The following is a 16,265-nucleotide window of genomic DNA, read 5'->3' as shown; positions in this document are numbered from 1 at the left end:
TGATGTTTTGTAATACCATTAGCTTGAGCAAGCTGAATATGGCTGCAAAGAAATACCAATTATGCTTTTGGTCGACTATTGATGAGAAATGCCTTTGAAAACCAAGGAAAGGCCTTGACATCACCTTTTATTCTTGTTATGTTCAGTAAAGTTGGACTCTGTCAATATGGAAAGCTAACTATAATTCCTCCTTCCTGATTTAACTTGTGTGATTCTGAATCTTGGTGAAGAGACCAGTTGAAGAAAAGTTTAACAATTATTATGTAATGCATTTTACCCCACCTTCCCACAGGAAAAACACGATGTTGTTGGTGAGCTTTTTTGAAAGTTTTAGACAACACCGCTAGTAAACAATCCTGATATATATATCACCATCTTTTCCTTCCTTGGGAAAATTTTTCACAAAAACAGAAAGTAATAAAGAATTTCTCTGCTTCGGTTACTTTTTTCTTGTCCAATGTCAGCTGCTAGCAGAAATACGTACAGTTAGCTTGAGGTAGTCAACTAAAGTCACTAAACATTAGTCACTAATGCAAATGTGACTTCAGGTGAAAAATAACAAGTTTCTATCCATAGGGGAAAAATAGAAAGTAATAAAGACAGCAAAACTTTAAAATACTGTAACAAGAACACCACAGCAGCTAGGCAACCAGAATGTTAAGTGACATGGCCATAGCTTTTGAAAAGCATGGGCAAACCAAGGGACAGTTAAATTTTTACACAAGTGGAACTTATCTTTCAGCATCCTGAAGCTATATTGATTCAAGTAGAAAGGATTAGTCCTTTCCTTATTCTAGACAGATTTTTGTCACAGCTTTTTGAAGCTTATAGATGCAGTTCTTCCAGACCAAAGCAGTGTTAAAATAGGTCCCTAATTTCCATTTCTCCTGCATCCATGTAAAATGCTTTGACACGTAAATACAGGAATGCAAACCTTGAAATATAGCAGAAAAATTAAACTGTTGTAATGATTTTCCATACTGAATCAAATAAAATTTGAAGCTGTATTTGAAATCTGAATCTAGAGTAGAACTGTAGCTTGCTTTTAAGCAGTTTTAATGACTGTGTTAGGTCTTGTCAGAGTACTTTACAGACATTTGACTTCCATGCCCTGCATTTATTCTGATTTCAAGGACAGGTTAAGCAGTTCACCCCAGAAAATTTCAGGCGTTCAAATCACAATGGAATTTAGGATCTGCTGCCACAGAATCTATGATCAGGCATGTTTTCGTAAGACTATGAAGAGAAGTCACTAATCACTGCATCATTCAGCTTTGCAAGGTATTTACTGTCCACTCTTGAATCCTGTCTTAGGGAGTTTAATGAAATAGAAGAGGTAAAGAAAACAAAGAGAAATAGACATTCTTTATAGACAGATAAAACAGAACCTTAGATTAATATCTACTCTGCAGCAGAAAAAAGTATTTTCTATCGGCAAAAGCTAATTGCCAATCACTTACAATTTACCAACAATTCTTTAATCTGATTAATCAGATCTACATTGGCAGCCTAATGGATAAGGTATCCAGTTTAATTAACAAGTTAAACAGTTTGGGACTTAATTAGTTATAGTCTTTGTAACAGGTTAATTAATAGCAAACATTCCAAAGTATCCCTTTTTGGATTATGACTAAGTAGTTCTGATTCAAGAACTGATTTAGAAAGTTGACAAATGTTAAACAACATTGTTAAAAGCTATTAAAAATAGAAGTGTTCTCAAATAGCTGAACTTATATTAAAAAAATAGAAGTGTTCTCAAATAGCTGAACTTATATTAAAATGCAGAATACAGAAAAGATCAAAACCTCTGGAATATTAAATAATAATAATGAACTATCTCTAAAAATATAATTATGGCGTCCAAAAAGTGTTCAAGGAGCAACTAACCAAAAGTCAAAATCAGTGCTAAGACCTTCTACCAATACAGCAGGAACAAAAATTTTGAGTCTACAGGATCAAAATGACAGCCCTGGTATAAAAGCCTTTGCAAAGAAGCTACATGAAATCATTGCATTAGCATTTATTGTAGAAAAATATAGTAAAATTCCCACCAGAAAGCCTTTCTGGGTAAGGGAGAGAATTACAGGCTAGAAGATTCTTTCTCAAATTAAAAAGCTGCAAAAGATGTTACATGCTAAAATGTTGGATGCTAGAAAGTTAACAGGACCAAACAGTATTAAAAAAAAAAAAGTTTCAAATTAGTTTTGGGATGAAATAGCTGAGACACCAAAAGCAGCGTCTACATTTTCATTTCAAATTACCTCAGAGCCTAATGATAAGAGAGCAACAAAAAATATGCCAGCCTTTAAACTTGGTGTCAGGGGATCACTGTAACACTGGCTTGGAAGTGTATCATCTGTTGCAGGTAAATAAGGAGAGACGATATAATGAATGAACAACTAGAGAGAGCTTGACAAGTACAACACTTGTGGTCAGCCAGGCTTCTGTACAAAAAATTCCTGCATTGCAAACCTGTTGGGGGCTTTTGGAAGGTTTAACTGGTGTGATGATGAAATCAACTTGCATCTCGAAGATTTTTTTGGGTGAAGTCCCTCATCAAGAAGGACTTTCAAAGAAATTGAGCATTCATGAGATAAGAGGGAATGTCTTGGCAAAGGTCAGTAACTGATTAAAGATAGGAAATAGTATGAGACAAATAGTCAGCCATCCCTATGGAGAAGGTCACTGGTGTAATCCTGCACAGGTTTTGTGCTGCGATCAGTGTGCTATATTAATAAATAAACTGGAACAAGAGAATGTATAGTGAGGTAAGAAAACTTGCAAATGATACAACATTCTTTGAAGTAAAGATATGAATAGACAATAAGGAGCTGCAGAAAGACCTTACAGAATAGAGCAAAAGGGTAATAAGATAAAAGTGCCAAGCAATGAACAATAGGAAACACAGTCCTAGTGTCACAAAAAATGATAGGCTCTGATCTGACCATTTCTATTCAGGAGCAACTCTTTAGCAGCTGCATGAAAACATTAGCTTAGTACTAGGCAGCTGTTAAAAAGGCAAATAAAAATGTAAAGTAATTAATTAGAAAAGTAATAGAGAATAACATACTAGGGCATACTGCATAAAGTATACAAATTCATAACATAAACCCTACATAAAATATGGCATAAAGCCTTTGTTTGTCCACCCATAAATATTATGTTCTCTTCTAGACCTTTCATTTCAAAAGCAATAATTCAGTATTGGAAAAATTTCCAAAACAGACAGCTAGAACGACTGTTGTTTTATGAAGATGAATAAGTAGGTTTTATGACTTACAAACATGTAACAATTTCTACAAAAGGAATGTCTCATTAGGCTAGGACTAATCAAATGAAGGACATTGCAAAGGTTTTCGAAACCGTTAAGAGTATGAAGTCACTAAATGAAGCTATTGGCAACCAAAACTACCTGGCTTTTTTTTTTTTTCTTTTTTTGTTGTTGAACAGCAGGAGCAATATATGTAGACAGACACCTTTGCCAAAAGATGCAAGGAATGTACATGGGCTCAATGGAAGATGACAAATATTTGAGGGATCCATCGAGGGCTGCCATGCAAACAACGTTGATTAGGCTCAGGAAATCACCTTTTAGTAGCTGGGAAAGTATTAGGGAGACGGGGGCAACACATGCTTGCCCTGTTATTTTTCACTCTTGGATATCTTCTCACAGTCACTCTTGAAGACAGAGTATAAAGTTAGATGGAGGAAGACAACTGCTGAGGTTTTGTTTGTTTACATTTCCTGGCATGTTACCTCTCTGCAAGTGCAGGCAATGCAAATTCAAGTTCCTCAGGTAACTGCTTACAACTACAGTTAACTAGCATGAGATAGATGATGAATAGATAGGTCAGACTTTCCACATATGCATTTTAATTAGTATTTGCTGTATTTCTATGCAGTTTTACAAGCTGTGTTAATTTCATGAATGAAAAAGAGCCAAACCCAACAAATTGATCACTCTACAAGCATTTTCAAGGTTTCACAAAGGTATTTCAAGTGACTAATGTTTTTTTATGTGAGCATTCTGAAGAGCATGACAGGAAGTTCATTTCCCCAGTGGCATCTCCTCACACAGCTGTACATTGTGGTGCACAGCAGCAATGATTTTAAACAGCCATAAACTGGCTATGGTGAAATCACTGTACTGTCTGGCACCTGTAATTGGTTTGTTTCAAAAAAACAGTAATAATTTACATTTACATGATGTGCTTGTAAAGATGGGCCAGAGTGTCAAAAAGTATTTAACGGAAAAACCTTCATCAACTTTAATGCTGTCCAAGATTTGCTGTTGTAGCTTTTACTTTCACAGGGCAACGTATGTAAGCTCTGGCCTTCCACAGTCAGTTTAACATAACCTTTTCCATTCCAATGACCTGGAAGAGAGAATGTTCTTTCTTATAAAACCAATTGAAAACAGTTGTTTACCTGCTGTTGCCTTGTACTTCTGATACAAGCTATACAGCACGACCTTGCTGTAAAGCACAAAGAAGGCTGTGATCATATATATATATATATATATATATATATGAAATCTTAGTGAGCACAATCCATCTTACCTTGCTGTAAAGCACAAAGAAGGCTGTGATCATATATATATATATATATATATATATATGAAATCTTAGTGAGCACAATCCATCTTACCTAACTTTAACCATGTAAAATTTAGGTCTTTAATCTAACTAACCATCTATGCATCTTTCAGAGTCCATGAAAAAATATAGATAAATATAGGAAGTGATTCAATCCATTGTAAAATAAGTGTCTGAAGTGCAATGAATCACACTTTGCAGGTGCTGATTTTTCCTTGAGTAGAGAACAGACAGACAGCTAAGATTAGAATCTCACGTTTCAAGTACCTAAATGCTTTCTTGTTTCACCTACCCAAGTTTCCCTTGATGTTTCATTGCCAACATGTATATTGGTGGTTTTTTTCTTTTTTTTTTTTTTTTTCTTATTTGAGTCAAAAGGTTATATTTGGTAACTCTGTTAAAAATCCTTTACTCCTAATGCTATTTAGTACTTATGCAGCTGTTTCAAGTACGGTTCTACAGCTCACTGTGTAAACTGTTTAATAGATTGTTATCCAATGTATTACTATATAATAGTTAGGTTTCCTGATGCTTTCCTTACCAACTGAAGACTGGTGTATAGTTTTTGACTGAGCTGAGGTACCTCCAGTATAACACACTATTTTGACCCAATTTGATTGATGGGACAGCAAAACATTAAGAAATAACCAGCCACTGGACATTTCTCTTTGCTTTCTTAGAACTTTCTATAGCTATATCTAATTTCTATTTTCCCCTGGGTTTTTTTTTCTAGTTTTCTGTTGTTAAAAAATCGTGAATCAAGTGATGAGAAGGGATTTTCTTCCCAATCTGCTGACACACAGCTGCTGTTGTCTATTCAACAGTGATCTAATTCGGGCTATTTTTAAGTGACAAGGGAAACACTCCCCTCTCAGTTTCTCAGCATTCTGGCATCTGTACTATATTAACACATCATTGAAATCACACATTGACCTGCTCTTGGTGTTGGGTTTTTTTTGAAAAAATATATTATTATTTTTTTTAAATTGGAACTTTAGGATCTTTTTCTATCAGCCTCTGAAAGCTTGGTTCAAGGCTCTATGCAAAGTTTTCACCACAGTCTTAAGGCTTGACTATAAAATAAATTTTACACCACCTTGACTAGTTATTGTCATATAAAACATCAAAAAAATCCTAGCCAGTTAATATTTCTACACTCCTAGGAGTTTCTTTTAATATTTCCTTTAGGCTGGCATTACTCCTGCAGCAAGATGATCTGAAGACACCTCTAGACACTTCTTACACAGATCCTACAAAATCTGGATACAATAATAAAGGAAACCTTTGTGTAAAGTAAGGCGGACTGGGGTGGGTTTCCCCCCCTCTACTCTGTTTTAGTTACAGTTTAATTATCATAACAGGTGAATGTTTTCTTTTAGATTTAGTTCCGCAGACTGTTCAGTATTTGGAAGAAAAAGAATTTGCAGAGAAGAAACAGAATAGCCTAATACTTTCAAGGAAACTGCCTCAAATTACAGATGCCACAGAAAACTGGCTGGGTACTGTTTACATTGCTACTTTCTTTATATAAATGGATTACTGAAAAATAACTTGTTCTTTGCTTACATCAGTGTAACAGAGAGAGGTTTAAAAAAGCCCCACAACTAATTGATTCAGGCTCATGCATGTTATTTACAAGCTGGCTTAAGCATATAGCATGAGATATTGCTTGGATTTTTGTAAAGACAGCTGGTATGAGATATTTCAACACTTCAAGAAATATTTTATATCCTCTTAAAATGTTATGGGGGAGGAGGAGATGAAAATGTTTGTACTGATACTGTAATAGTACTTTCTTTAGCCATTTGATCATTGTAACCTAGTTGAAATGAAAATTGCTTCACAGCAGAAAATATTATGTGCATTCAGGTAATTCCTTAGGATCCTATATGATTGTAATTTAAGTGTTTTCCAGAAGTTGTAACAATTTTCAGTTTGTTTTGCTATCCAGAAACATTTCTGCATGCTGTTGATGTTAACATTATTTAGCTACAAAAATCTCAGTTGAATTAAGGGGCATTTCTGTGACATTTGCTGTAAAACAATACTAGCAAGCACAGTGAAATGTGAAAAAAAATTGCTCACATTTACTCTCTCTATCTGCAGGCTGCCTTTCTTCAATAAACCAGGTTGGTCTCTAGAAGTTTATTTGCATTAGAAAAAACATCCACTGCTGACAATGGTAGTCAACAACAGATACCATTAAGGTGGGACTTGACCTAAAACAAAGTCTAGTTAGAACTGCTTTGGAAACTTAAAGGAATTCTAAAGCCAACTTATCTATTACAAAATGAGGTATTTGCTTTACAGAACTGAAGTCCTCTAGCATTAAAGAAAAGCAAGGAATCTGCCATAGCTAAGTTCTGAGAACTATGTTTTGTTTAAAAGCCAATGCTAAATGCTTTAACATGTATATGCTTCCCTGCCAACTGATATGCCAACAGCTGATATAAACACCAAGGGCATGGCCAGCAATCCAGGCCTAAACTCTACTCAGTCACGAGGGTTCTACCCTAAACCCCCTCAGAAGTACAGTTCTCAAAGCTGGCGTTCTGCTAACACTTCTGCAACATGGCTGGATATCAAGCCTTGTCTCCATTTATGACTGAAACAGTTTCAGCTGCTTAATATTATCCCACCCACTGAATGGCATTTACCATTCCTATGGGGAAGGAACACTGATTTTCAATTTTTTGTTGGTTGTTCTTAGTTTTTAACATGAGCTTCTTGCCTTCAGTCCTGCCAAAATCACATAGCACTAGGAATATAATGTACACACAGAGCTGGCAGTCAAGATGGTTTCTAGCCACTATTCAGAGCCTGACAGTGGTGGTTTCAAAGTGACATACTGCGGTCAAGAAACCTACTATGCAGCCAGCCAATGTAAAATTCAAATTCTACCCTTTCATTAAAAAAAATAAAAAAAAGAGAGAGAAAGACCAACAGAAAAATTAGAATTTCCTTCAGAAGGGTGGAAGCAGGAGGGATGATATAATCTGAATATAAAACAATACTGTGTTAAAAAAAATGAAGTGCACATGAAAATGCTTCTCAAGAAGGGGAAGGCTTTGCCTTGACTTGAGTCAGTGTGAAAGACTGGAAGTGACTGGGCCAAGAATATTATGTCAACCCACTCTTCACTCCTTTGTCCTCAAACTAGATCTAGATGTGGCCTAGAAAAGAAAGTAAGGTTAAGACCTGGGTTATAAAGGAAATACGAAGCCACAGTACGTATTGCACTCATGAATTCCTGATTACAGTGGATGGGCTGAATGGTTAAAGGGCATAGCTGAAACCACTGATACGCAACTTCACATTTGACTTCAACTATATAGCCAAGCAAATATCTGGCCCTTCAAAAAGCTGCATTCTGAGAAAAGGCTATATGAAAGGAAACACTCTTCACTCCACCTTATGGGACAAGAAAGGGAAAAATAACTTAAAATTTTGACTAGTGGGCCTAATAACTGGCCCATTATTGCTGTCACCCTATCACAAAGATAGATCTTACAACATCCATGTGCCCTCCCAGAGGAAACAGCGGTCTAAAATGTGGGAACTAGGATTCACTCATTGTTCAGCTCCTAGCCTTCTTCTGACTTGCACGATGTATTTCAGCAGCACTGCAGATTCCATCATTTTGCAACTTGTAGATCAGAAAAGTGCTTTGAGATATTAATGATGAATACTGCATCAAAGTCAACATTTTTACTTCAATGTACTAATACTTTACAAAGAAAACACACTCAAAAACTTGTGTGATAACTGTCATCAGCTAAATGACCACTACATCATAGAAAAAAAAAAAAGTATTTCTCTATTACAAAATGAGGATATTCATTAGCAGCCAGCTTATGATCCTCCAATCTCAAGCTGCTTTTTGTTCTTCTGTGCCATTTCCAAAACCCATGTAGCATACAATTTCTGAAAGCCGGGAAAAAAAATTTAGGCGCAAACCCACACAGACTTTGTACTATAGCTTGTAACCAGCAATGGAGTATTCCCATTGCACTGAACAGCAGGGCAGCTTTTTGCTTGAAAGGCAAGGTTAACCCTCATAGGAAGCTGACAATTGCAGACTTTGAAATATGTTTTCAAAATTTATCCAAGTGTCATTACCATATGGTATCTAATGCCACCTGACATTTGAAACTCGATTAATCTGAGGCACAAAGAACAATATAGCAATTAATGAAACATTGCTGAAATTCTGAATGTTCACCCTGAGATAACTCAAAATTCTACCCATGTATAATGCAAGTCTTCCAGCATTTTAGCCAGATTATGTAAGGAAGGGAAAAAAAAGTCCCATCAATTCACCACTTCAGGATTTCATTATCACAATGGTTCATGCTGTATTTTTGTTTTTAAGTAACTATGAACTAACTTACCATATTCCAAGGATTACAGCAAGCTCTTCTGCACACAAATCAGGTACCTGGTACTGATCAGCATCTGCTAATTTTATCTCATTAAGCACTGTATCATCATTTAAATCATAATTCTGTTGGAGGAGAAAAAATATTTTAAAATAAACATTTGCAGAAAAATTATGCCTTCAAAATAAAAATATAGACTTGTTTGAAAAAGGGTAATATTAAGATCAGAAAATGACACAATGGAAAGTAATTTACCATGATTACAATAGAGTAACTGGCCAAGCCAGTAGAAGACAGCACCATCCAAATGACTTTTGCTATGAGGATACTGGTTATCATGCAGGAGGAACAGCATTCAGAGCAATTTTAAGGTTACCTGAATACTGATTTTCTACTTAAAGGCTGAAGGGGATTTTCCTTTTCAAATTGTTGGTTGTAGTATTATAAAAAATTTCCTCCTTTTATATATATCTCTATATAAATACACATGCATATACATGCACACACATGCTGAAACAGATTAACGTTAAACGCTTTCCCAACAGGCAGGTTTTCAGACTAGCAACCATGGACTTCTGGGAATGTATGGATTTCTTTTAAAGTATCAGCAAAGTACCACTAAGTAAAGCATGGCTTCTGCCAATACAGTTGAATTCCCTACACAGGGAAGTGGTCCTCCTCTTTTTTTTTTTTTTCCTTTTTCTCTTTGTTTGTTTGTTTTAAAGGAGTTTACAAATTAAAGAAACACAACTGAAAACAAGCCACTGAGTCAGCACCTCCAGATACTTTGTCCTGGTAAAAACAAGAAAGGGTATACTGAAAAGGTTTGCTTCTGGACAAGTACTTCTGACTTTTCATCAAATTTCCTCTGGAACAAATTGTTTAATGAGTATTCAGTTTAACTGTTACAAACAAGTATGCTACCTGAAGTTTATTGTCAGTCATTTAACTTAAAGAACAAAGTAATATGATCTGTGGCTGAAAAGTGTAAATTGCTGTGCACAAATATAAATATTTGTGTGTTTGGAAACAACAAAAGATTCCTTTGGCTGCAAGCAAGAAGGAGGTAGCTGTAATAATATTTCTCCCTCCCTTGAAAAAAAACCCCAAAATCAGAACAAAAAAGCCCCAGTCATTAAACCAATTAGCGTACTACTATTTTTCAGTTAGCAGTAGTAGTTTTTATAACCTATTAAAAACAGAAAATGGATTTTATTAAGTTTTTCAAACTTCCTATTAATTTCCCTTCATGTCCTAGTAGTAGCTGTTTCTGATGAATCTCTTCGATTGGTGAGGTCAAAATGAGGATTCACAGAAGAAAAAGTAAACAGGAATGCTTCGAAGTGGGTTATCTGCATTCATCACCACTGTTTTATCACTATATAAGTGTAAGCTGTGATTTGACATAGAATATGAATAAAATATGTTTATTTTAAGGCAATAATGAAGACATTGCCACTCTTAAAGGCATATTTAATACCATCATTTTCTTCTCTTACTACATTAGCATACGTAAGGATTATCCACCACTTCCAGACAGAAATCATTTTAGAACAGAGCACTATACTAGTATAATGATATCACTTCATTAGATACAAATTAAATCATAATTTATGTTACAAGGCAATTCATTAAAAATTTCCAGCTTCTGGTCTACGTAACCTTTAAAATCTAGCCTACATAAACAGTACTAATTGCTTTAACCTCATTATGAATATTGATCAACTGAACTGTACTGCAACTGTATGCTAGAGTTTTAACGCATGACTTCCATTCCTAGATTTACAAAGAAATTACTCATTCCCCCAAAACATAAAAACAGCTCTGAATTTTTTAAAACTAATCACACTATTTCAACATACTGCTTCATATCAAGAGTCCTTATGCATCACCTCAAGCCTGAGGTTTTTCTTTCACAGAAACTGACCTGTGAGCAAAGCTCTGAATTTACAACCTCAAATATTTATTTTGAAATGCAAACAGTCTTCTTTCCAGTGCCATCTAACAGTTGCTCAGTACCGCGGGAAGCAGGAAGCACTTGACCTGAAATCAGCCCAGCTATCAGTCAAACAATAGGTCTCATTGCTATATTTGTTATATTTTTAATTGAATTAAATTACTGACTACTTAATTGCAAAATAACTTGTTCAGTCATCTTACTGAACAATAATAGGGGGAGAACTTTAAGACCATAGAAGCAAACACTCTAAAACAGGAGATGAAAATTAGGTGTGGCCAGTCTCAACTTGACCTTTATACATACTGGCAGAGTATATAATTCTCTTAGGAAATTTTCCACTCACCCTGTATAATTCCTATCTTTAGATAAATGAGTATTTTCATTTATCTGCAAATGGCAGATGTAAAATAAGAACACTGGAGAGGAGAAGAAAAATTCCCTATAATAATTTTGCAACATGATCACGGACCTTTTGGCTTTCTGTATGCATATGTTAATTTGGTAGTGATTCTCAGCACCTTTCAAGACTAAGCTTCTATACATTTGCCATGAATAGTCTTCTAAAAGTACACATCAAGCATCCACCCTAAACTTGGACAGAGATGCAACAATGCTGTCAGAAGCTTTTGGCAAATGGGGAACAGCATTAACTCCAACTTTAGCTATAAGAACTTCAGGATACACTCAAAGATAACAAATTTGAGACCAGATTGGCAAAAGAAACACTAGGTTTCACTGTTAAAAGTTAATACTGACAGACCACATGAATAAGGTGTATTTTGATACTACATTATCAATAAAGACATGCTAGAAAAAGGGGAAAAAACCCCAAATCTTTAATTGGTAATTCAGCACACACATGGAGAGTCTACTTAGTCAAGCCTGATCTAATACCCGTGACAGAATACTCACACACAACCTAATAAAATGTCTGAACTTGAAATATCTCAGGTTTTCCTCAAAGCAGCACATAGTTCTACTAATACTATTTACTATAATTTCTCACACACACAAAATGCAGAAATAAAAGGGTTTGATATTTTGATTTTTTTTTTTTAAAGGTAGACTGTGGGAACAGAAAACCTAACTTTCCTTAACAGGCAGCCTGAGTAATGTATGACAGAATTACATGACACAGTCACTCAGACTTGCACAAAATTCAACTCCCTCCCTGTAGCCAAAACCTCTCAAGTCCTTTCTAGCATCACATTTTTACTTTTCAGAGAGAGCAGATGTGCTTACTTTCTGTAGCATTACTTTCAAGATACATTCAATAAAATTTAAGTAGGAAAGTGTGGATTTCACAAGCATGACTAATTTTTAATGGTTCCAAATACCCTATTTTCTTTCTCAAACTCTCTGCTAAACTTACTTCAGCAGCTTTGGGTTTGTTCACTACAAGGACATACGAATATAACATTTTATTAGCAAGGATAATATATTTAATTCCAGGTTATACCTACAACCTGAAACAGTGTTGCCATTTTTATTGAAATGATGTCATTATTTTATTCCAAACTGAAGTTCTGATGAGATATAGACTCCAAAGGCAAACTCTTCAGAAAGCTGTGAATAACTGGAAAACACAGTCATACAATATCCCAGTTAGTGACTTCCCAAGAACAACGCATCCTATCATTTAGTTCCAGGTAAGTTTCACTTGAAGTCTGTAACTGACACTAAGTGGCCTCCCTTGAGCTCTCACTGTCTTTAAAGGGGTTGCTATACATAGTTCTATCCTAAGCACAAGTTGTGACATATATGCAGTCAATCTGTTTTCATCAAATCAAATACAACACTAAGGACATACTAACGGACTACAAAAAAAATCTAGGATATTCTCCTAAGATATTTGTGTATTCTCAATTTTTTTGCTTAAAATCTCTGCTTGATCGGGAAGTCTACCAAGACATAACTTTTTTTGTAAAGGCTTTCTAACCTGAAGAACAAATCTTGGACCATAATGCTTCAATTTATTTGAACTTGCCAAAGAAGCCAGAGATAACTTTAAATCCTGACCAGAGCTTCGCCTTATGAAGAAAAAATGCCATCCCAAAACAGTTCAGTGGTTGTTGAGCAATTTATAATTGAAGACATCATGCACATCCTTAAGATCAGTAGGGCCAAATCACATAATTCATGCCAGTAGGAATACCAAGACTGATTTCCTGTCTTCACACCGTTACTAAACATGGCTGTCAATCCTTCGGAATTTGTACACTTATGTGATGCCTTGCAGACTATTTTGAAAATCTGTTTCTCACCTGTTTTCAGCTGAGTAGCCACATCTGCCTTGCAGACAGGCATATGTCATTTTATCCCATGTCCTTCAATACTAGGCAAAGAACTGTCTCTCGTCTTTTCTAAAAACTTTCAAAAATCCAGTTTATCTTAGGTACCACACACTTTGCCCTTTTGCAAACACCCAAGAAAAGCTTCAGAATGTTTTCACTTCAAGAAATTATTGTAATTCTTCTCAAATACATACCATTGTTAAGTTTTCCAGAGGTGTTGGAGCTGGACTTAGCTCACTGTGAGGAAGGAGAAACCCATCTGTTCTTTGGACATCCAAAATAAGCTGTGCAACGTATTTTTCCTGAAATCGTGTTCTCTTCCCCAAAGCGCCTACAGAAAATTAGAGGTAAGTTTGTATTATGAACACCAAAACCCAGTAACATACTAAAAGATGCTCACAAAAAAGCAAAATAAAGAGAAACACAATGAGAATTAACCTATAAACTTTAGCAGTGGTTTAACTCTGCTTGATCTCTTTGCAGTGAACTACATGCATTTTCACTGGTAGCTATGACATACAAAGAAATATGTATTACAAACATACAAACAGCTAGATGGCTCTTGCAAAGCCACTTTTAGGTAAATTCCCTGTGGCCCACCATATTGTCTCTTGAAAACTCAGTGATCAAGTTTCATGCATTCCCTACTTATTCCTCAGCAATAAACCACAATCAATTGTTCAATTTGCCTGCTAAAAGTTAATGACAACACTGAGACCCTTAGGCAAATGAAAACGCCATAATATCTTACAGGCCATCATTTTAAGTATTCAAATCTTCATTTGAAGGCTTAGGTCTACAAAGAAGGATCACAGACGTGACGTTACTATAATACAACATATAAGATACTGTAAAATTAACACGGGAGGGAGTGAAACAGCAAGCTAATGAAGGCTGTCTACTAAATTAATCAATATTCAGAATGCACAATGTGAAATTCCTCTCAGTGTTGTTTCTTCAGTTCTTTATTGGACCCTCAGTCAACTTTTACCAGTTTTTTTAGGGTGGCAATTGCCATTTATACTAAATTCAAAAAAAACCAAACCATGTTTGTTCTTCCTCCGTTAGCAACCTGTTTGCAAGCTGCAGTCAAAGAAATCATAGAATTACTTCAGGACAGTAACTTGAAATAACAAAATTCTAACCAGAGCCAAAATGGATCTAAAAGTTACTCTGTAAAATCTGGAGGTTTGTTTGCTTATTATGACTATGATACAATGCTCACATAATGTGAACTGTGAAAGTTAAATAACAGAAATGGAGGACTGAATGCCGACCCACTGTTGCTTTTGCAGAGCCAATTAAGACCAAGGTCTTAATTTCATTATAATTTTGAATATTCTGCAGCACATAAAATCTTTGAGGTAAAGATGATCGACTGCTCATGTATTGAAGGCCAGAAGATGAGGCCATTGTCGGTAAGAATCACCTGGCACACACACTGAAGTAGCAGTCACCCCTTTTTCTTCCTGGATGTGGAAAGAGAGCAGTAGGGAAGCCAGAAATTAAACTGATTTCTCCTTTTCTGCCAATTACCCCTTTTAATAGGAAAGCCCTATGTTAAGACTTCATGAAGAAAAGAAAAAGGTTCTAAAAATATCACAAGGCACACTGCAGAGAAGAGAAGAGACACAGAAAGCGAGAAATATTGGGTACTCATTCATATTAATTTTATGCAGTAGCACTCAATTCTCATTTTTAATAATGCTTGAAAATCATGCTGCTGTAATTTGCCTCCTATTATGTCTTACTGCTTAAACATTTGAATAAAGCACTTGCAGAGTTATGCTGGTTACCAATAAATTTACTTGCTACTACCCAGAAACTGTGATTTGTTTACGTTCTGAGATGCACACACCCCCCACCGTATTTTTTTAAGCAAAGAAATTATTGCTGTTACAGGGACAAAACATGGTAATTTTCATTTGAAAAATAAAAATCAAATGTGATTAAGCTGGGGGGAAAATTTGCTTGGTTTACACCACCATATATCCTCACAAAAGAGGAATCTGTACAGAGACTTTACTTTCTGTTCCACATTAAAAGTTCCCAAGGGTGCATTACTGGGCATGAAAGCAAGCAGATAACATACAGATCTCAGAGTTCAGTATTATTAATCCTCCAGATCTGTTGAACTTAAATTTATTTTGGATTACAATCCTTCATTTTAGTAAATTTATATGCAAGAAGGACCATAGCCTTCTCTTTTTTGTGGAGTTATTGATGCTTGTGAGTCATCATGAGGGACATAAGGATGCTTTTTAATAAATGATGAATACAGCACAGACCTGGCTTAATGGGACTTAAAAAAGCAAAACCAAGTATGATTTATTAACACATTTCTAAAATAACTTTGACAAACATTGGTTCTAAATTCTGTCTTTAAAAACAGCATACATTTCCATGCTATAATTAAATGTTCAGCTCGTAAGGATTACAATCATTACAGAATAAAACCCTCTTAAAATCCTTTCCTAAAAAGGAAATTCCTTCCAAAAGCCTTAAAAAGGTCTTTCCTAGAAGTTGAATTTTTACATTAAAGCAAAGTCTTTTTTGATGATGTAACATTCCTTCTGTTTAGTACAAACATGCACGTCAGATGAATTTGTCTAGAATACCAACAATTCCCACATATTCAGTTCAGTTTGTTTGCCTTTAGGTTAGACATCCTTCATAACTATTCTAATAGATCTATGGAGATAAACCACAGAACTTTTAGGAGTTTCACAACACTTTTCCAAGAGACTATCACCACAATCTCTCTGGGACTAGCATAACCTCTTGGTAAAATAATCAGAAATACAAATAATTCCACTGCATCCAAACCTTTTTTTCTCCCCTCCAAACAAGAGGTTTTTTCCTAAGTTAGACTTAAGGAAATTGCTCATCCAAAATCTAAAGATCTCCTTTAAAGGGGGGAAAAAATATCCAACATGCAGCTGTAAGTTGAGGAGTATCAGTGAATAGCTACCTGCCACTTTGATATTACTTGTTCTTAGTTAACTAATTTTTTATAGCTTGAGCATCATCACAGGCA

The 16,265-nt window shown here is 35.4% G+C and overlaps 1 protein-coding gene across 1 annotated transcript in view; it reads right to left on the bottom strand.

The window, feature by feature from the left end:
- Nucleotides 1–16,265, bottom strand: part of TTC27 (tetratricopeptide repeat domain 27) — a 126,738-nt gene that overhangs the window by 84,947 nt on the left and 25,526 nt on the right. Inside the window, exons 7-8 of the mRNA XM_055725910.1 lie at nt 13,423–13,559; nt 8,987–9,099 (exon numbers count right to left, since the gene is read on the bottom strand). Coding sequence (XP_055581885.1) covers nt 8,987–9,099; nt 13,423–13,559 — 250 coding nt within the window. The remainder of the gene's footprint in view (nt 1–8,986; nt 9,100–13,422; nt 13,560–16,265) is intronic.

This window comes from Falco cherrug, chromosome 13, assembly GCF_023634085.1.
Source record: "Falco cherrug isolate bFalChe1 chromosome 13, bFalChe1.pri, whole genome shotgun sequence".
NCBI classification, from domain to species: domain Eukaryota; kingdom Metazoa; phylum Chordata; class Aves; order Falconiformes; family Falconidae; genus Falco; species Falco cherrug.
The sequence above is the reverse complement of the archived record's forward strand: the minus strand, read 5'-3'. Positions and strand labels throughout refer to the sequence as shown.